At 38.4% G+C, this 20,945-nt stretch overlaps 2 protein-coding genes across 3 annotated transcripts in view; one reads left to right on the forward strand and one right to left on the reverse strand.

The window, feature by feature from the left end:
• Nucleotides 1–1,815: 1,815 nt before the first annotated feature.
• LOC103470307 (chemerin-like receptor 1) lies at nucleotides 1,816–4,441 on the forward strand. 2 transcript variants are annotated; one of them, XM_008418660.2, is made up of 2 exons: nucleotides 1,816–1,900; nucleotides 2,653–4,441. In XM_008418660.2, the coding sequence occupies exon 2, from the start codon at nucleotides 2,658–2,660 to the stop codon at nucleotides 3,705–3,707; it is 1,050 nt and encodes a 349-aa protein (XP_008416882.2). In that variant the 5' UTR covers nucleotides 1,816–1,900; nucleotides 2,653–2,657; the 3' UTR covers nucleotides 3,708–4,441. The 2 variants fall into 2 exon arrangements, with proteins under 2 accessions (XP_008416882.2, XP_008416883.2); XM_008418661.3 differs by lacking the exon at nucleotides 1,816–1,900 and adding an exon at nucleotides 2,411–2,517.
• A 4,106-nt stretch (nucleotides 4,442–8,547) lies between these two features.
• wscd2 (WSC domain containing 2) overlaps nucleotides 8,548–20,945 on the reverse strand; it is a 53,259-nt gene continuing 40,861 nt past the window's right edge. Inside the window, exons 5-9 of the mRNA XM_008418658.3 lie at nucleotides 19,141–19,262; nucleotides 18,854–19,028; nucleotides 15,065–15,229; nucleotides 14,778–14,978; nucleotides 8,548–10,427 (exon numbers count right to left, since the gene is read on the reverse strand). Coding sequence (XP_008416880.1) covers nucleotides 10,075–10,427; nucleotides 14,778–14,978; nucleotides 15,065–15,229; nucleotides 18,854–19,028; nucleotides 19,141–19,262 — 1,016 coding nt within the window. The 3' untranslated portion in view covers nucleotides 8,548–10,074. The remainder of the gene's footprint in view (nucleotides 10,428–14,777; nucleotides 14,979–15,064; nucleotides 15,230–18,853; nucleotides 19,029–19,140; nucleotides 19,263–20,945) is intronic.

Below are 20,945 nucleotides of genomic sequence, written 5' to 3' on the forward strand. Positions count from 1 at the left end.
TTTCCTCTTGAATGGGAAAAACCTAAGATGAATCGGCTGAAATGTGTATTTGGAGGAATCCATTATTTAAGCCCTATTGCTTCTTTAACAAATAGAAAAACAAGAATATTATGCACGCATTTGAACGTATTAGTTTTTTTAAAAAGACTATCTTAACAGTTCTCTCTAAATACATAAGTACAATAATTATTATTAAACTAGAATACTTGTTATTGAAAAGTTAAATTATTTCACATTGTATGGATTAATTACTCAGAATGACATTTCAAGTTCTCATGGGCGTCAAACGCATGCGGCAAGTGGGTGTTTAAACACCCACACTTTTTCTCATAAAATTGTTAAAATGGCCTTTTTGGCGCCCTGGGTGAACCACCTTTTCGTCCCCCTGGCGTGAAGTTGCAGACGGGAGTTGTGGTTTGTTTGATGATGTGTTACGTTACTGGTCCCTGAATCGGTTAGGTGGGAAAAACATGATGGATCTGTAAACATACAGAAGAAGCACAGCGGCAATGAAAACAATGTATAGCTTTTGTCATCCAGTTTGCAACTGATGTGAGGGAAGCATTTAGCAGTCGTTTCCTCCATGCAACTGACGAGATACACCAAGTTTCAGAATTCTGGGATAAAGCATGGCTTGGGGCTGAATTTTTTTAAATAGTCTAGGGGGCGCTGTGGAGAAATTAGTCCACGCCCACAAACTATTGCACTGGATTCAATAGTGCAATAGTTATTGCACTATTGAGGGGCGGTGGACAAGGATCGATCTCAGTGAGTTTGGTGCAGCTCGGCTGAAACGTGGAATCTAGAGCCAAACGTATGGCGTCGGCGGGACCTGTGACTTCGCCGCGCTGCCATGGCCACGGCCTCCACTGAAAACTCTTAGCGCTTTAAAGCAAGTGAGACCAACTTGTTATTAGTCATCTGACACAAGATCATCTTGATTAAGTCAAGGGAGCCAGTGTTGGAGCTTTCCAAGTAAAAAAAAAGTCACTTCCTGTTCTGAGGGGGTGGAGCTTAGGTGAGGTCTGACTATGACGACATAGGATCGTTAGGCATCCAACCAGGATCCCCCATGCCAAGTTTGGTGCCAATTGACCTTTTTATGAGAAACGTATAGCAATTCCACCTCTAAGAGAAAAACAAAATGAAGACTTTGGAGTGGCGTAGTCAAAGTTCTATTGAGATGCTGTGGCATAAAGGCCTTTCATGCTTGAAAACCCTACAGTGTGGCTGAAATATAACAATTCTGTAAAGAGTGGGTCAAAATTCCTCGTCACCACAGGAAAATACTCTGCAACGTATTGCAAAAGCTTGACTGAAGCTGTTGCAGCAAATGGTGCAACAACCAAATGGCTTAGAGGGCAACCACCTAGTAAACCAGCACACCACCTTCTTTTAAAAACAAAATTTTGAATTTACTTGTGTTGTTTTTGACTAATATTTGAATTGGTTTGACGTTTTGAATCACTGAAGGGGGCAAACATTTTTTCACACCTCTGTACTAAATATAATGTGATAAATGACTCAAAGTCGTAGAAATACATGTTAAGCAGAGTTTAACATGTATTTCCTCTAAAGTTTGCATTATTGTTTGTCGCCAGGCTTTTGAAGCAAAACAAAAGGTCTTTTGAGACCATACTGTCAATGATTAATTAAAATAAAATAAAATTAAAGCAAATAATGAATAAATCTACATGATTGTTTGCAATCAGCATTTTATGAATTACAGTGAAACGTATAAAAACAATGTCTCAACCCCCCCGCCCCAAAAATAAAAACATTGACACAGCGATGGCAGCATGAATTTTAAAAAAAGCGCAAACCTTTCCGGACACATGCAGAAACCACAGTTTTTATTTCCTCTGTTGAGCAAAGCGACCACACTCAACCCAGTCAATCAGTAAGTACAGCTGGTGTATTTACTCCAGCTGTAATTTTTTATTTTTTGAGAACTAAGTCAAAACATCTGCAACAAAAGTTAGAGTTTTACTTTGTTCTTCACTACATGTGGCAACTGCTAGTAACAGATTTCTCAGAAACATTACAGTCGATTCACAAGATATACTCACTAAATCACACATGTCTAATTGCTTCATTACTTCTCTTTTCTCCTGCACAGAAACCCCACTAGAGTATTAGCTGCTTGTAAAGCTCATAAAACAATAATGTCTTGGTTACTGGTATTATGTTTAGAGAACAACTCTCTAAATAAATGTATAATAAATGTCATTGACATAATAAAATGGAACATTCCTCTGGAAACAAAACAAAAAATGTGAAAAGATCAAACGGATCACTTACAAACAAGCACAAAATATCTCCGATCTTTAAAAGTATGAGCTCAGAATGCAGTACTGAAGTTTCGTAGGGGATGGAAGTGTTGAGAAACCTCCCCTGTCAGCTGATCATATATGCTGTTTCTAAAGCATCTGAGAGAAACGAAGCAGCTCAGTCGGTGCTCAGCTCAGAACAAAATAACCACAAAAAGACGGCAGAGAATTTGAGACCAAGCAAAAGGTACTTATTTTTACGACTCTGTTATTTAGTTTTCATTTTAAAATCAACCATAATTCTTTTTATTTATTTATTTTTTGATTATTCCTTTTTTATTTGTAATCAATAATGTCTCAAAAATTTTCATTCTTCTGGAAGGTAAAATGGAAGACTTCAGTTATGAGGAATTCCCAGATTACAACTACTCAAACAACTCGAGTATCGGCAACATCCTGACACCCGAAGAAACAGCTTTAGAACACAAACCAAGTTGTCTGAAGGAAGGCACTTGTGTGCTTCTGACTGCAATCTATGTGGTAATTTTTCTGCTGGGTTTTCTTGGGAACATGCTGGTCATCTGGATCTCTGGCTTTAAGATGAGGAAGACTGTGAACACCATTTGGTACCTGAGCCTCGCCATGTCCGACTTTTTATTCTGTGTTTTTCTGCCGTTTAACATCGTCAATATAGCAATGAAAGAGTGGTTATTTGGTTCCTTCATGTGCAAGTTCACCTCTGCAGCGTTGTTCATCAACATGTTCAGCAGCATCTTCCTCCTCATCGTCATCAGCATGGACCGCTGTGTGTCCGTCATGTTTCCAGTTTGGGCCCAGAACTACCGCTCTGTTCAAAAGGCATCAGCCGTAGTTGTTTTTGCTTGGCTTCTCGCCGCCGGAATGTCCATTCCCTCATTGATCTATCGCGAGGTCCATACGAATTCTGTTGGAACTCAGTCCTGCTACAATAATTACGGCCCAAAATCTACTCACATGATTACTGTTGTGACCCGCTTCATTGCGGGTTTCGTGGTTCCTTTCACCGTCATTATCATCTGTTACTCCATCATCATCTTCAAACTTCAAAACAACAGGATGGCAAAGTCCTCCAAACCCTTCAAAGTAATGACTGCTCTCATTGTTACATTTTTCGTGTGCTGGCTGCCCTACCACGTGTTTGTCCTGATGGAGCTGAACCACCACCAACACGACAACAACGTTTTAACCACTGGAATTCATGTGGGTGTCATTTTAGCATCAGCAAACAGTTTCCTCAATCCATTGCTGTATGTCTTCATGGGAAACGACTTCCAGAAGAAGCTAAAGAGCTCTTTGCTTTCAAAGATGGAGAACGCAATGGCTGAGGAAGGACGCACTACCAGTCGATTCCTGTCCAGGTCCAGCTCCATGGACGGCAGAGCTTCCACTCACATTTAGAGGCGAGGATGTTTATATGAAGCAAAAAATAAGTAAATAAAATGTCTAGAAATATATTTTGACAGTGAGTATATTTCATGAATTGTATATTGAAATCAAATTTTGTTTATGTTTACTACAAAAACAATCAGTAAGTGATATAAATGTCATGGTTTTAAGTGTTAAGAACAAGATTTAAAAAATCAATTGTATTTTATATAGAAAAACGAACAATGCACTCATCCAAAGGCAAAACCTTGTATATTTATGCTCAAGCATTACATCCACCAAAGGTTTGCCATTTGCAATTAGCAGAAACATTTACTGGCTTTGAACTCTGCTGAATCCAGATTGGGTTGAATTGATTGTTCAGAGTACCATGTGACAAACTTGTTATAACAGCAACAAAGTTGACCAACAGTAACATAGGTGATAAGATTGGACCAGAATAGCCCTACCTTGAAAAAAGAGGTATCACGTGGATAGAGTCACAAACTACAGAAAACAACTCTGATTCCACTCTTTGGTGTACAACTGAACAAGATGGAGGATATGAAAATATCTTTGTCCCCTGGATACTCTGAACTGCTTTTACCAGAAGTGAGTGAAGTTGTTGTCATCTCTTGCTGAACACTTTTTGACAATGTGTTAGTAAAGATTATTAAAACAAGTCATGTAAGAAAATGTGTACATATGTAATTTGATGTATAAAATCTTTATTGTCATTTGTTCAATAAAAAAACTGAATCTGCTCATTTTGTTTCTCTACAATCTGTTAATCTGTTTTAGTCATTATTTTATCTATATTTGAGAAGTCTAAGCATTTTTCAAGGCTAGTATATTCTCAAAAACACAAAGAAATTACTAACAGAACAAGAATTTTCCTCTTGAATGAGGAAAACCTAAGATGAATCGGCTGAAATGTGTATTTGGAGGAATCCATTATTTAAGCCCTATTGCTTCTTTAATAAATAGAAAAACAAGAATATTATGCACGCATTTGAACGTATTAGTTTTTTTTAAAAGACTATCTTAACAGTTCTCTCTAAATACATAAGTACAATAATTATTATTAAACTAGAATACGTGTTATTGAAAAGTTAAATAATTTCATATTGTATGGATTAATTACTCACAGAATCACATTTCAAGTTCTCATGGGCGTCAAACACATGCGGCAAGTGGGTGTTAAAACATCCACGCTTTTTCTCATAAAATGGTTGAAAAGACCTTTTTGGCGGCCTGGGTGAACCACCTTTTCGTCCCCCTGGCGTGAAGTTGCAGACGGGGGGTGGGGAGTTGTGGTTTGTTGGTTTGATGATGTTTTGTTACCGGTCCCTGAATTGGTTCTGTGGTAAAAACATGATGGATCTGTGAACATACAGAAAAAGTGCAGCAGCAATGAACACAATGTGTAGCTTTTGTCCTCCTCCACTTGTAAGAGTGTGAATGGGTGGGGGAGGGGGGTCCCTCATGCCACCTCCCACAACATGTCGCCCTGGGTGGTTGCCCATGTCACCCATATCAGAAACTGGTTAAACGCCCTCACTTTTCCCACAATCTTGCTGAAAACATTTCATATTTGAGCAGGCCAGTAAAACTGATGTGAGCACACATATCTATGTAAACAAATAATTTGTGGCGTGTGCATTTAAATTTTACACACACTCGTTATGTGTCCTAGTGTGAGCTCTACTCCAGCTCTCTTGCTCCTTGCATTCTGAATACAAGTTTGGCCTTGTATTTGCTTTAACAAAGTGCATGTAATTTAACCACACCACAAGCCACTCATAGATAGATCTTTTTCAATCAAATCAGAGTATTCATTTTAAATACTGCATGAATTGTCCTAAACCAAGTGACAGAAATTACAAAACAGTAGGATTTATAGTATTGCTCAAGATGATAAAACGTGAATGTTGCAGCTAAGCATACTAATGCGCATGCCTACATCGTGCATTTTAGACAACATTCTATATTTCTTGAGCTACTATGTGACAAGTATTTCATTATTTTACAGGAGACTGATAGAGATAGATCTAGTCAAAATAGATCTATGCCCTCCTCTTGCATTGAAAGCCAAAGTCTCCCCACAGCTGACTCTCATCCCCAACACTTTGGAAGAACTCGCTTCGCCAGTGCTGCTAACAATGATTGTCCACCTAAAACTACTAAAAACAACATTTAAGATTAAAATATAACATCAGATCAATATAATAAAAAATTTTAATACAGAAATGTTGGCTTAATGAACTGTACGCTTGGTACCTGCTAAAAAGCCAAATAGTACTTTTAATCTGACCAAGGTTTCTAATTGAAATGCATATTCCTTTTTACTGAATATGGCTGCACGTTTCAACAAATTTTTTTTTTAATAGAGATGCTGTAAAAACATGTGAACGTTCTTTACGAACAACAGGAAGAAGCAGCTCTTTAGTTCCTCTTGCAGTTGAACTTTATCATGTTACTTTTGTCTCACACTTGCTTTGAGACCCTCAGTTCACAAAATACCTGGTGGACCTTTGTTCTGGATTTGGTTAAATCAACTCCAAACAAATAAATCTGTAATTTATCACCATCCCTTGTTTCTCAGGCTGTTTAAAACAAACTGAGAAGTTTTATATTTTTATGTTGCCTTTATTGATATGTAACTGGCACATGATCAGATTATGACTTGTTTCCTGTTCTGTTGCAGAAACTCTTTTATGAATGAAACTATATCTATTCTTCATCTGGTACAACTTTCAAATTAAGTGTCAAAGGATAATTTATTTCTTTACAGTTTACATTATTGACTCACATTTTTACATTGTTTTCCTACACTCTTCTACTTCTTGTTTCTCTTTTTTTGACTTTATGGACTGCACAGAGCAGGAAATACAAATCGTAGGCTTGTAACTGAGTAACATCCAAGTCCCAAATATTTGAGATTTAGCTCAAATTCGTGGTCTAAACACTAACACAAATCCAAACTTAACTTTTATTTGTGTTGCTAGACTTGAGTCCCATTAACAATCTTTATCTCATGTAATAAGGAGTTAGTGCTAATCAGTTTGCAAGTCACAAATCAAGTGCAGGTGAAGTGCTGTTTAGCCTTCCACAGTATTTGGCCGGGCACTGATATCTTGTTTTGTTGTTCAGGTCAAATATCCAGCAGGATCCAGTGGGAATGTTTTAAACAACGTCAGATGGTACACTGATGGGAGAGCTTCTTCAGGTCACTCCTGACCAAAGCTCAGAGTTGTTGACACCTGGAGCAAAGATCTCCTGAACTCTAACTGCACAGACAACTTTGCTTGACCTCTCAAATTCAGCTAAATACTTGTGTATTTGCTTTCAAGCATGCTGTCAAGCATCACATCCAGCAAATGTTTGCTATTTGCAAATAGCAGAAACAATTGTCATCCATGAAAGGCTCTCTGATTTCCATTTGTGCAGCACATTACAGTGAATGTCAGAATTTGGTGAGATAGACTCCAGCCGTTTGGCAAAGAAACGACTTTTCTCTGTGTGCTGATTGGATTGTTCGGTTTATCACATCTCAACTGTGACGACAAGAACAGCACCCAACAACGGGAGGCAAACGCAAGATGACGGGAAAAGGTGATGAAGGAAATGGGACGTGTCTTTGTGAATGCCAACAAGCCAACAAACCTCACTGCCGTGGGAATAAGCGGCACTGTGGTATGAGTTAAACCACAGCACACTGCACTACATTACATTAAATAAACCAAGTTCTAGTCATGCATTTGCACAAATTTAATGCCCCAGAAATATCTGTTTGTGTTGTTTGAACACAAACAGATACTTTTAAAAGGAGTTAAGTAGAGGATATTACTCTGACACAGTGTGACCGCTAATATTACAATATGACCATCTGCAAATGTTCTTCCTGAACAACAGGAACAGATGTCTCTTCAGTTCCTCTTCACTAAAACTCACAGTTTGTGAGTTTTACTCTGCTTCTCTCGTCTCACATTTGGTTACTTTGAGTCAAATCAGTCTGATAAATACAGCAGAGTTTTTAATGACGTTATTTTATTTTTTTTTATTCAGGGTCATGCTTATCCAAAATTAATCTAAAATTGTGATGAATCCACTCTTCAGACAACCCAGTGCTTGTTTCCCTGTGATTAAAATAAAGCGACTGCATGCATGAAAGTTCATATGGCTTCAGGGTGTTTATATTAACATAAAAATGCATTTTACCGTTATTAGTTTAATTAACATGAGAATTTTAGCTGCTAATTTGTCTCAGTTCATGCTCAGTTTGTGAAATAAGATTAAATCTTTCTGCAGTCTATTAAGTGTTAGCGTGAAGTTGCGCTTTGTTAGAATATGACAAAGTGGCGACGCTTAGCAACATCTTTCAATCTTCTCATGTTGCAACAAAAAACTTTGATGTAGTTTATGATTAGGAAGGTTAGGAGACCATTTTTTTTAGAAAAGCAGCCCAGAGGCAGCTTATAGTAATGGAGCAGGAAAGAATAGTGGTTTCTGAGATAATTTATTGTTCCAGTCTCAACATCTTTCTAGAATAATCTGAACCTCCAGTTGTCATTTTTATGCGAACTCATTTCTCTTTATTTTATTGCAGAGAGTTTGACATGTGCATCTACATAAACAGCTTTTTGTACCAAAATCCTACAAAAAACCTCAAAAAAGCTTGTGGTTGTGTTAATTTTGTGTTTGTAATTGTGAGGTTTTCCTTCCTGAATAAATGCAGTCAAATATAAGATTTATTTTTTCTTCTTTTAGGTGATTTGGAAGCACTAAGATGTAACAAACCCTTCACATTTTGCCGATAAGTACAAAAATACTTTCTTTAGAAACTCTGGGAGAAAAAAAAATCAAACTCCAGCACATCTTCACTGTTTATTTAATTTACTCCTTTATTCTGTGTTCTTGCCTTACATTCAGTTCATAGAAAATACATTCGGACATGACACCTGCTCTGAAAGTGCCAGCTTGTCAATGAAAGCCAAACCCAAAAACAATTTAAAGCATGAAAAGAGAAACATCTTCTCCCACTTGTTCATAGTCATACAAATATTTCTGAAGTGTCATCATCCTGTACTATAAAAATATAGTCATATACTGAAAATGGAAGTCAGGTGAAGTCTTTTGACTATTAGTCAGTAGCTAGTGTTCTTCATTTGATTCTTGTTAATATTTATTTGTATACATATGGCAAATAATCCAGAGTACCTCTACTGATGTCTAATGACTAATTTTCTAGAACTGCTTTTTAAAAAATTTAATAAAGTGGAAATCCGCTTTAAGAGCTTTCCTTAAAAAAAACTAAAAAAAACAAAACCCCTACATTTGCATGTAAAGATGATCTCCAGCCTACAGAGTGACTGTGATAACTTAGGTGATCTTTGGGGCAGGTGTTGCACAGTCCAGTGCTATTTGGATTTCATTTTTTTGCATCCAGTGTTCAGAAACCCCATCCCCCAACAAAAATCAATGTTTTCAGCTTGTGCAGCGTACACCAGAAATAAATAAATATGAAGGACATTAATCAATGAAAAGAAACTCCAGATCTACTTTGAAAGCAAATAAAATGTTCTTAAGTTCAAGATGAAACTGAGATGAACTATTGTCATCATTCTCTAAACAATATCTCAGACTAGGTGTCTGAGTTTTTAGTGAAAGAGCAACTGAAAATGTTGACTTTCCTTTAATACTCGTTTTGTACAAATGAGGCTTTTTAATACTCTTTGCAATACTGTTTTCTATGACTTGTGCCAAATGTTGCTGGAAACACATCAGCACCAGGGAAACAGCTGGGAAGAGAAGCTGCACTGAGGTCACAGCTTTTGTACCTTTTTAGTATTAAGTTAGTGTTTCCCAACCCTGGTCCTCCAGGCACACTACCCTGCATGTTTTAGGTATTTCCTTGCTTCAGACCAGCTGATTTCAATCGATGACTGATTGCAGTTCAGCAAACGCCTGTTAATCAGTTGAGTCAGGCACATTAAAGCAGGGAAACCTCTAAAACATGTAGGACAGTGTGCCTTGAGGACCAGGGTTGGGAAACACTGTAAGGCATGTGCACATGCCTACAGAGCACATGTGCATAGAGCAGGGAATAAAGTGGCTTTCATACAGGAAAACACAAATATTCCCCAGAAAATAAAAGAAGTAGGTCTGAATTAATAACTCTTGCAAAACAATTCAACTGGAAATCAAAAACAGGGGATCAGAAACAATAAATACAGAAGCAGATGTGTCATCACTACCTAATCCAGAAAAACGTCTGGGAAAAAAAAAATCTATTTAAGCCTTCAATCCGAGGAAAACAAAACAAAAAAAAAAAAACGTGTTTCAGAGTCTGATGTCCACTTAACAGGAGGGAAAAGAAACTAAAAACGATTCACATTTATCATCTTGGCATATATTCTGCAGGAACTCCGGACATGTTCCTTTTCTTCAGAGCAGCGTCTACGGTCCTGATCAGCTCGTCAATGTTCGCTCGCATGTCCGGAGTGTACGGGTCGTACTCGAGCTTCCGCAGTCCCGATCGCTTGAAGTTTCCATCCTTCTGGCCCTCGACGCAGAGCAGCCGGTCCTCTGAGACTTTCAAGTCCAGGAACTGGACCATCCCCTTGAGGTGGGAGAAAAGGTCCCTCTTCAGCTCCTCAAAGTGAACCACGTGGACGTTCTTCCCGTACGTCAGCCAGTCCAAGGTGTGAGAAGCCCACCAAGGGGCGTAGTTCTTCACAAACTCAGGCCACTCTGCAAGACAAAGCGGATAAACAGGCTGTGAACGTCAATGAAACGTAAAAGTATAGAACTTTAATCTGAAATGTCGCCGTGACATACCTTTCAGTGTAGTATAAATACGATTTATGATTTGATAACTGTAGCTTAAAGCTAAAACCCAAACTTCAGTTTCTCAGAAAAATTTTATACCAATAATTACATCTTTGTAGAAGTATTATGAATGATAACAGAGAAGTGCAACCCACCAAATAGGTTTAGTTTACGAGAAGAAAAAACAGGTAGACTGTCTGGATTGTTGCTCAATGATTCAAAGTTCTTTTAGATGAAAGCAAATTTCACGTCTTGCGATTTATTGAGGTGCAGCTGTAACTATAGCCGGGCAGTGATAATTTAAAAATATTCTTCCCTTTGCACTACTTCACAGTTTTTGGTTTTCCACAGTTGCTTTATCAGATTGTACCCTTTACTTAACCTGGATGAGCGGAAGAGTGTGTGAGTAAAAGGGGAAATGAGGAGATTAGAGCAAGATAATGGTGTCATTTAAACTCTCAGGTCTGGTGCAATTTTTGGGCAGGGTGTGCAAAGTAGTTCCTGAAGTGTCAAGTAGACATTTCAGTCATCAGTCAAACTGCAGCTGAACTTCACTGAAAAACCTCGCCTGCAGGAGCCGTGTGCCGCTTCAGAGAGAATCGCTGCTGCTGCTGCTGAGAGGCTGACATTAAAGTTTAAAGCCTGCTGAGTCTGCAGAGATGTCCCAAAAACCAATGACTGGGGCAACTTTAATATTGCAATAGGAGGGTTAATTATTTTTGTCAAAAGTGTATAAAGGATGACCAGACATTAATTTAAAACCTAGAAAATGACTTCAATTTAAAATGTAAAAAAAATTTTGGAGATGAAACTAAGAAATAAGATGTAACCCAGGCAAACGTTTGGGTAATCAGAAAAACTTTTTTTCAGTTTATTTCATTTTTGTTAGTCTTTCTCTACTTAGATTTACAATAATAAACAAAATTAGATTTTTTTTATTTTAAATTATGTGTCCTCATTTCTAGCCCTTGATGAGCCCTTGAGATCTTTGAGTCTCATGAATTTCCGGTCAGATGGCTGAAGAGGAAGCTCAGCTCCAAAAAAGGGGAACAACTACTGCAGAAATAAAAATGTTTAAACATGAAGAAGACGAGAGGGTGAGATGGAGTTGTTCTGGGTCGAGAATGAAGTCAGAATAACGAAAATAATTTTTATTCAGAAATAACAAGCACTCTTTTTCTAAATTTTTTTTCTCTACAAATTGTTTCTGGTTTATGTTGAGCTACACTTTGCAGGCTTTCATAAACTTTCCTTTCATGGAGAGATGAATCCTTTAAGTTGTGCCTACTTGTAAGATAAAAGGATGAAAACACTGTGAAAAGAGAAACTAAAGAGAGCTACTGCATCCAGACACATCAGGATAATTTATGAGGTCATTATTTTCTTCGTTGTGAGCTGAACGTCTCCTCTCCCTAACCTCTGTCTCAAAGAGCGCTTCTTCATCATCCTCAAACCACGACCTTCCTATGCTTCTTTTACTATAATGTTGGAAAGAAATTAAGTCAATTCCTTTGTTAAACCACTCCTGGACCACCACCACACGAGTTTTTCCTGGAATAAGAAGACAAAATATTCTTATTCCAACTGATTGCAATGAGAAAGTTTGGTCAAAAAACTAGAAACTGGACAAACTCTGAGCCTCCATCAGAGCATTGCATACGTCTGACAACTCAATGTATTGAGTAAAGCCATTTAAAGTGTGAATATGAGGAACTTGGGAACCACAGGACCATACTGGTTCTGTTTTCTTTTTTTATTGCGTTTTCCTTTTTCAAGAGAAACCAGAGCTGAAAATACAAGGAAACCAAAATAAATGTAACTTTTCCTGTGAATATCCTGTTTATAGAGCCTTGCAAAAACATCCAACCCTGTGAAAACCTTTACAGTTTGTCACATTACCTCTAAAAACATCAACGTGTTTTACTGAGATTTTATATGAAGTACGCAGAGTTGTCCAGTGGAAGGAAAAGTATATGTAGAAATTGTGGCAGTGCTCCTGGATCAATATTTGTGGAACCAACGTTGCCTGCGACAGCAGCTGTAACACCAGCAGAATCAAAGCATGATGCTGCCTCCCGACTTTCCACTTCAGTGTTTGAAATGCAGAACAAATGCTGCATTCTGTTTTATTTGGGGGCAGCAGGGTAGAGGGAACAGACATGCATGATACAAAAAGTATAAAGCCTTGTATACAAGGTATGTTTTCAGTGAACAACGGTGAAAAAAGGTGAAAGGATACCAATGCCTTTGGTGTAAAAAGCAGGTTGTCAAAATTAGACTACTTAACAGAATTAAACGCCAAACAAGGGAAATAAGTCGGTGTGATTCGTAAGACATGGCTTTCGAACTAAACTGCTCCATGTTCATAAGTATCTGACTTTATGAGGCCAAGATGAAGTGAATCAATGTCAGTAACTTCATCTGAACCCGCCTCACTGTGGGCCTCAGACGAGCGTATCAAATCATACACGGCTCTGTACACAGTCTCATGCCGACACTCTGACTGGAGTCATTCTCTCTATTTGAACTGGCAGCTGTCAAAAAGAAAAAAACTTTCTGTGTACTGATGTCACTGCATGATTTGCCCAACAACAAAAGGAGGAAACACTCATTGGGAATGGCAGGCCAAATGTGCTGATGCGCTGACAAAGAGAGACAACTGCTGGGTAGGCAACTCTCCAGCCTCTGGAAAATCAATTGAACCTCACAAAAAGCTGAAGAGACGGCACATAAGTGAGACAAAACCAGCTGTCATGGTTACTGAGACGCAGCGGGGAGGGTGGATCTGGAGAGACGATCATCACCCATGATGTGGGAAATATGAGGGATATCAAAGCAAATTGGGATGAATTTAATCTGTAAAATTGTCATGATGAATGAGACGGGGGCTCAGGGCGTTGACTTGACTGTACTGATTCGCTATTATGCTGTTGCAAAATGCACAGAGACTCATGAAATAAGACAAAATGTTCCCACACCAGGCAGACAGGGTTTTCTGTGGGGTTCCTTCTGCTTGTGATATGTAAATACAACTTTCCAGTCTACCAAAAAATATTCAAACTCCATTTGTAAAGTTATAGCCACAAACTTCAATGTTTTAAATGTGACTGGATGCAACAGATCAACACAAATGAAGCAGAAGCCCAATGATACATTATTTATTTTATTTTTGCCTTTTTCTTTCCTCCCACAAAAAAAAAATGGCCACTGATTTTCAAATGGATTTGGTGTAGGCTTTGACTGGGCCATTCTTGATTAGTTCATTATAGTGGGGATTCTTTCATTTGTGTGGACACTGAAAGTGACAGCTTCAATGCAGCTATTGTATTTTATTGAACTGAGGCAGCCTTTAGTGCCATCTTGCGGAATAAGCTAAACCAGGGATGTGAAATAAGCTAAACCAAACTGCATGAATTCAATGTGTCTTGCTTCAACACAAGAGATTCAAATAGCAGAAGATTTTTTTTAATTGCATGGAGCAGATAAATTGTGAAAAGTTACAGAATTACATGTCTACTTTGTCAAAAATCAGCAGTTTTTTGGGGGGGATGAATCAGGTAATTTTTGGTGACTGGGCATAAGGATTTTGCTGACAAGTGAACTCAAATAACTCCCCAGAAAAGTTCAGTGGACACTGAGCAACAAATTTGACCAGTTCAAATCGGTAAAACAAGTTCACACAGAAACATTTTCTCAGGATCACTAGTCAGGAGTTTCCTGTAAATTGATATTTGATCAGACTAAGAAACTTATTTCAGTTCCAGTTATGTTATTGACATAATGGGAACACAGACGAGCTGATACAGCAAGATCTCAGTAAATGTTACTGCCACATGTCTCACCTTTAAGGGTATCTAAAACTTTTTTTTTTTTTAGCTTTGTGCTGTTTTTTTCAAGCATCACATGTAGTGGGCATTCAAATGTAAAACAACTCCAAGAGTCTACAAAACATGAATGGTGGTGAATTGATGACAAAACACTGACAAAAGCTGTGGCTTTCTGGTTGGTTGTTTCATTTCTCTAAAAGGTAAAAATCATGTGCATGTTTTAGCAACAATCTTAGATAAAAAAAAAACCTTTGTCTTGGGTTTGACCCACATTTCCCTAATTTCTTCACCACCCTGCGTCACCATGAGTCATAACTTAACCTCGTTGTTATTCTACCATCTTTATGAAAAAAAAACCCCACAAAGCTCACACCCGCAGTTTCTCTCATATCTATTCATAGACTCTCTAAATTATTAATATGAACCTCAGTTTTCCGTAGTTTACCTTTTCCCTTCCAGTGGGCCTGCGAGGCAAACCCAACATGCCCACCATATTTGCGGTTAAATTCTGCCATCAAGGCTTTGTAGGGGTTTCGGATCATGAGGATGCTCGAATCAAAGGTTTCGATCTCCTTCTTGCCGCTCTCGTGTGTCTTGATGCAGATCGTCCTCCCGCTCCGCCAGTGGTCACGTTCCCCTTTAAAGCCTGTGAAACGATGAAAACCAACAACAAAATGCATGAAACACCCAAAAGTAGAGCTTTACATTATAATATCACATGCTGAGTTGTACCTTTGTTATAAAGGGAACCGTCAAAGTAATAGCTGCCCGTGTAGAAGCCGGTGGCGAGCTCTATGAGGTGGCGAGCCCAGGTGTTGCCGGCGCCTGGGAAACTGGCGAGCGCCACCAGCTGCTTAGTGCGAGCAGAAAGGAAGTGTCGGTCCATGCAGCGATTATCTGAGAGCACAGAGTAAACAAGACAAATTAATCATTTGTTGTACAAAAACACTGATGCATTATCTAGATTTATTGAGAGACACGAGCTAAAATAGTTTCTAACCGTCAATTATTGCTCATTAACACAATAAAACCACAACCAGTCATGGTTGTGGAAATAATGACACCATTTTAGAGAAGGTCAAAGTGGTGATATTTTTCATTTGCGTGGGGGTGTTATTCTCTCTAATAGTGCCAAGTGATGTTTCAGTGTAATCACACTTGAGTTACGATAAATGTTGGATTTGGAGCAGGGGATGAAGTAGGAGTTCAACTTCTTAAGACTTCACGTCTAACTTCAGCTTTTTTGTCCTTCCGTCTTCACATTTAATTTATTCTGCTTTGCTTACTGAACAGCATTTCTGCTTATCTAAGCCACAGCTGTCTGGTGTCCTAAGAAAACACTGCCTCAACAACACAGACAAACACTGCTGGGGAAAGAAATATAAGGAACTTGTTTACAAAATGCTTCTCCATCCTTCTATCACTTTTTACAAAAAAACAGGAAGAATTATATTTTACAGAAGCACACAAATCTGGTCCACTCAGGAAAATTAGAACAATTATGCAGGACACAGATTATTTCATAATTAATTTTAATTATATAAATATTGGGTTTCGTTTCTGATGTTATGATTGTTTTAAATCACAGTTCATATTAAGAATACATTTCTTCCTGAATGGTGAATGCACTGAAATTCTTCTCTTTTAATTTGATCATTTGTCTTAGGCCCTATTTTAACCCTCCGGTGGTCTTAGCCTGACTCTCAGGAGGAGAGCAGAAAATGTCACGGACAGCAGGGAAGCGGGGGAGTTGTCCCGTCAGACTGTCAGTTCCCGGAACAAACAAAAAAAAAGTACTTGTAAAAGCGCTCACGGGGTCAAGGCCGGACCGCGCACAGAGTAAAAACCTTGTGGAGTCTAAATTAACCTGTCTCTTAAGACTGCAGGAGGATTAAGGAAGCCTAATCTGAAGCCTCAATATTAGATAATTACAAGCTCTAACACATACTAACATTTTCAGCAAAGATCTTTGTAAAGGCAGTTTATCAACAAATCCATTCTGGTCAGGTTGTTAGTTAGGCCATTGCACTGAGTCTGCATTAGTAAAAGTTTTAAATGACACTTGGTTGAACAATACTTTTCATGCTTTTCCCTTTATTTATGTTATTAAGTTTCAGGGCTGTGTTTGATACAGTGCACCCTCAAAATACTGGCTGATACGGAAACAGGTGGCATAATCTGGTACTGTGGTTAATTGGTTAATCTATGGTTAATTTAGTGTCATTTGGCATTTCTTAATCTGATCAAATAAAGATTGTGTGAGGTTCTTCAGGGCTGAATTGTTGGTTATAGATTATAGATTACAGATTACAGCGTGTTAACAGATTATTATCCTATACAAACATAAATTCAACTTTATTTTTCTGTGGCACTCATAGGCCACAATGTCAGGGAGGACATATCTCATAGAAGATTTTTGTTTTGGTACCAAAAATATAAGGTCAGAGATTAAATAAACTCAATGCATTCAGGTCTAGAAGAAAACTAGAGAGGTAGAGATGCTTTTAGGACTGATGCAGCTTTTCCATTAAGGTCATATCTTATTTTCCTTTGTTTTCTTTCTCGCCAGTTTATTTGTCTTTATTTAGCATTTTAATGTTTCTTTTGTTTTACGTAATTCTTGATCTTGCTTGCCACAAAAAGTTTTTTTAAATAAGTGGATTTACAGATAGAAGCGTTGAGGAAGAAGATGTAAGCTTGGTAACACGCCAACATATAGTAACAAAGCAATGAGTCAGTGGATATTCACCCTCCAGCACTGCAAAAAGTCAGAGGTCAGAAGTTTGATGCCGTAAGCAGGGAAAATTCTACAACACTGGATTTCATAAATAATCGTTTCCATTTTTTCCTGTCTGTTCCTGCATTATTATTTAAAATTGATCAGTTTTGAGGTCTTTGCTGTGAAGGCCTTGATTCAAATTGACTTACCAAACAAAACTGAATTCTAAGATATAATGTCAGCCAGTTAACTTTTAGCTTTTTCGCTTTGTTTTCTAGCAACTACAAAAAATTTCTATTTTCATCGTCATATTTTCTTTTGTCTCTTCGTGAAGTATGCTCAAAGTCAAAACTGAATGTTTCAGAAGAAAAAGCCACATGAGAACACAGTTTCTGCCATGTAGCGCCATTTATCAGTGTCGTAGTCTGTGTGTGTGTGTGGATGGTGATACATGTGACAACAGGCAGATAGAAAAAAAAATATTCCAGAACGCCAGCTCAAGGGAGGCCTCTTAATTAACCCTGAGCAGAAATAATGCTGAACTGTGTTAGAAAAATTGCTTTATTTTACACAAATATATGTGGTGTTTTGCAAAAGCATTCGAAAGTAATAAGTGAGATTTTCTTTGCAATGGACAAACAGAGCCTTATTGCAAAGTGGAAGAAAAATTATATGTAGTTTTCAAAATGTTTGCAAATAAAAGAAGAATCAGTACTTTGTAGAGTTTGCTGCAGTTACAGCTGCATGTCTTTCAGTTGTGTCTACACGGTTTGCACATTTAAAGACAAAAATTCTTCTTTGGATTTAAGTTTGAACCTTGAATACATGCATTTATATGTTTGATCTAAACCTTTTAATTGCACCTCTGGCTTTATGTTTAAGACTGTTGTCTTACAGGAAGGAATACCTCCACTTCAGTCTCAAGTCTTTTGCTGCCTCTAACAGGTTTTTTCAAAGATTACACTATGCAGTATTTAGGATCATCTACATTCATGTCAACACCGACTGGTTTCTCTATGCCTTCAAAGGCAAAGCACACCCACAGCATGACGCTGCCACCGTGTTTTGCAGTGGGGGAAGGAATATTCATGAAAAAGTGCAGAGCTAGTTTTTCACCACAGATCATTTTGCATCTTTAATTTTGGTCTCTTTTGATCAAACACCTTCTTCCACATGCTCGCTGTGACTATAGCCTTCTTTTAAAAACAACTCTTTTTTCCCATTTTCCAGAAAGGCTAATCTTTTTTTCTCACATGAGCCACAGGTTTCTGCATCTGCAGCATGTTGCAGAATGATGCTGTGATTAAAAATGTCTTTGCTTAGCTTTTCCTTTTAAGTGGAGAGTCTTGTCTTGGTACATTTGTCGTCGGGCTGTACTCTGTTGTTGGATGATAGACACCAGTGCACCGTAAGATCTTTTAGGAATTTTTTAGGGGTGTCAAAATAAAGGAGGAGTGAATACAAATGCATGACACACTTATTTGCAAAAAGAAATGAAAACTATGCCTAAATCTCCTTGTAGCATAAAATGTACCATATCATAATCTTTTTGAAATTTGAATCATAATCTAAGTCAGAAAATGTTCTATTCAATTAAAATAAGATGCTGTGTAATGCTGCATGCACTGCATTATTCTAACCTCGTGCATTAAAAGCAGTGAAACTGTTAGCTTGACAAAAATACCAAGAGTTGAAAGTCCGCACAGGATGTGGCGAACACCTCTTCTTCGCCGACAATCCTCTGTTCTCATCTTTGCACTACAAACTGCTAGTGACTGCAGTCAAGAGACACCAAACTCTACCTTGAACCTGTGTCTGGTACACCACAAAGAAGTTGTCATTTCCACAGCTCTCAAACTCCTCTCCGGGGCACCGGTAGAGACACATGTCCTCGTCCTCCAGCTCATGAAGGGAGAAGAGAGGAGTCGGGAAGCCGCAGTAACATCGCTCTCCAGCCAGAGCTGCCAGCGATTTCTCCTGAGGTACAACAAACAGCATTATGACAGCGAGGACAGACCCACACAGTGCACAAGCACACACACACACACACATACACACACACACACACACATAAGCGGCACCCACTCACCCTCTCTGTGCACATGTCCACACACTTGTCCACAGACATGTTTTGGATGACAGCGCTGAAGGGAAGAGCTGCTGTGACATTGTCTGGCCGGTGAAAACAGCCCTTGAAAATGGCACTGCCATCTAAAGGAGACAAAAAACAAACCGGGGTGTTACTCACCACCACAGGACAAAACACACAGCGGCGAGTCCAGCTTTCTGGTTACTGAGCACAGCCTCCCTAAAATCGCTCCCAGCCATTGACCCTTGATGATGAGATCCCACCGGGACTCTCCGCCAATCCACCGAGGCCCTGGCCTGGCAGTAGACAAAAACACTGACGGTGCGTACAACCCTGCTGTGTGATGGTGACCTTTAACCACAGACCCTCCCTGGGAGCTGATGGATGCACCGTGTACCATCAAAACAGCGAAGAGTCTTTTACGTCCTTTTGAGATCATGTTTTGCTCTTTGAGTAAGACGACGGCGTGCCACTTAAGAGTTTCAGGCTCGAAATAATTCCAGGAATTTCTTTTTCTGTCATTTCTGGAATGAAAAGCTGAGTTCAAGATGAACGCTTCGGCTTTATAACTAAATTGTTCTTTTTAAATGATTAATCTTCATTCTTTTTGCCGTAGTTGTAATTGCAGTTCTGGTTATGTTTGCTGTTAAAGCAAGAGCAGCAAATACTATCACATCACTTTGTCTGATAAACTCTTTTCAACATTTCTTTAATTTTATTTCCTCTTTAATTGTTGCTTTAAATTTCAGCGCTTTATACATAAACAATGCATGCTGAAAATGTTGAAAAAATATGAAAGCCATAGCTTGCATGCGGCTAAAAACCCAAATAGCCACAAGAGGACATTTATTTTGTTTCCTCATTTATGCCTGGAACAAGCCTCACATGATGCAGATGCAGGCGAGAGGTGAATGAAAAGCTTGCGCAGCATTTCGGTGGAAGACAAACACGGGAGCCGAAAAGCAGAAATGAAAATAATCAAGGAGAAGACAACAACATGAGATGTGTTAGATTTAAGATAAACTGTTTTGATTTGATAAATGTGAAACCAGATGGTTATTTGACAGATGAGGAAAAAGAAAAAGTAAAGAGAAAAGAGGATGTGCAACGTCAACCTCAGCTTGAGGCAGCGGACATTTTTAGACTTCAAAGAAAAAATCTTAACCAATTAAGAATCAAACAAATCCAAGTTTTAGGCGGCTCGATTCAAATGACGTTTTACGACCTAATTTAAACTTCAATAGCACGTAAAAATAAAGCATTTTCCTCTCCAAACAGTCAGTAGTTTTCCTGCCACATTGCAGCGTTTCAGCGGCAGGCAGCAAGCGTTTAGCATGCAGAGCACGGCTGGCTTCATAGCTAGAGCAGTTCTCCCGGGAAAGAGGGAAACAACAGTGGCCAGCTCCCAACTGTCCAAAAATAAAACAAATATTTCCACCTCCAAAGTAGACGTGGATGCCATACGCATCCGTATGGCATCTTCTGCATTTATGACAGATAATTCAGGTTTGTTTATGCATTTCCAAAAAAGAATAAAAATAACACAATATTTTAAACCCAGAAAACCTAAAAACCCTAATTTAGAAAAAGAAACATGAACAGACATTTGAGTTGCCAATACCAAAATAGTAATTTAATCAAATATGCTGATAACAATGATATAGGGTCTCTAGTGGCACCGCCTGGAAATTTTCTGCTGCAATCACAGAAAATTAGTTCTTGACAAAAAAAACACATAATTTTTGCTTAAATGTGTTGAAAGAAAGTGGTTCTCCTTCCTTTCCTCAGGACATAATCTGCACCTT

This window comes from Poecilia reticulata, chromosome 9 (assembly GCF_904066995.2).
Source record: "Poecilia reticulata chromosome 9, P_reticulata-male-v2, whole genome shotgun sequence".
NCBI lineage: Eukaryota > Metazoa > Chordata > Actinopteri > Cyprinodontiformes > Poeciliidae > Poecilia > Poecilia reticulata.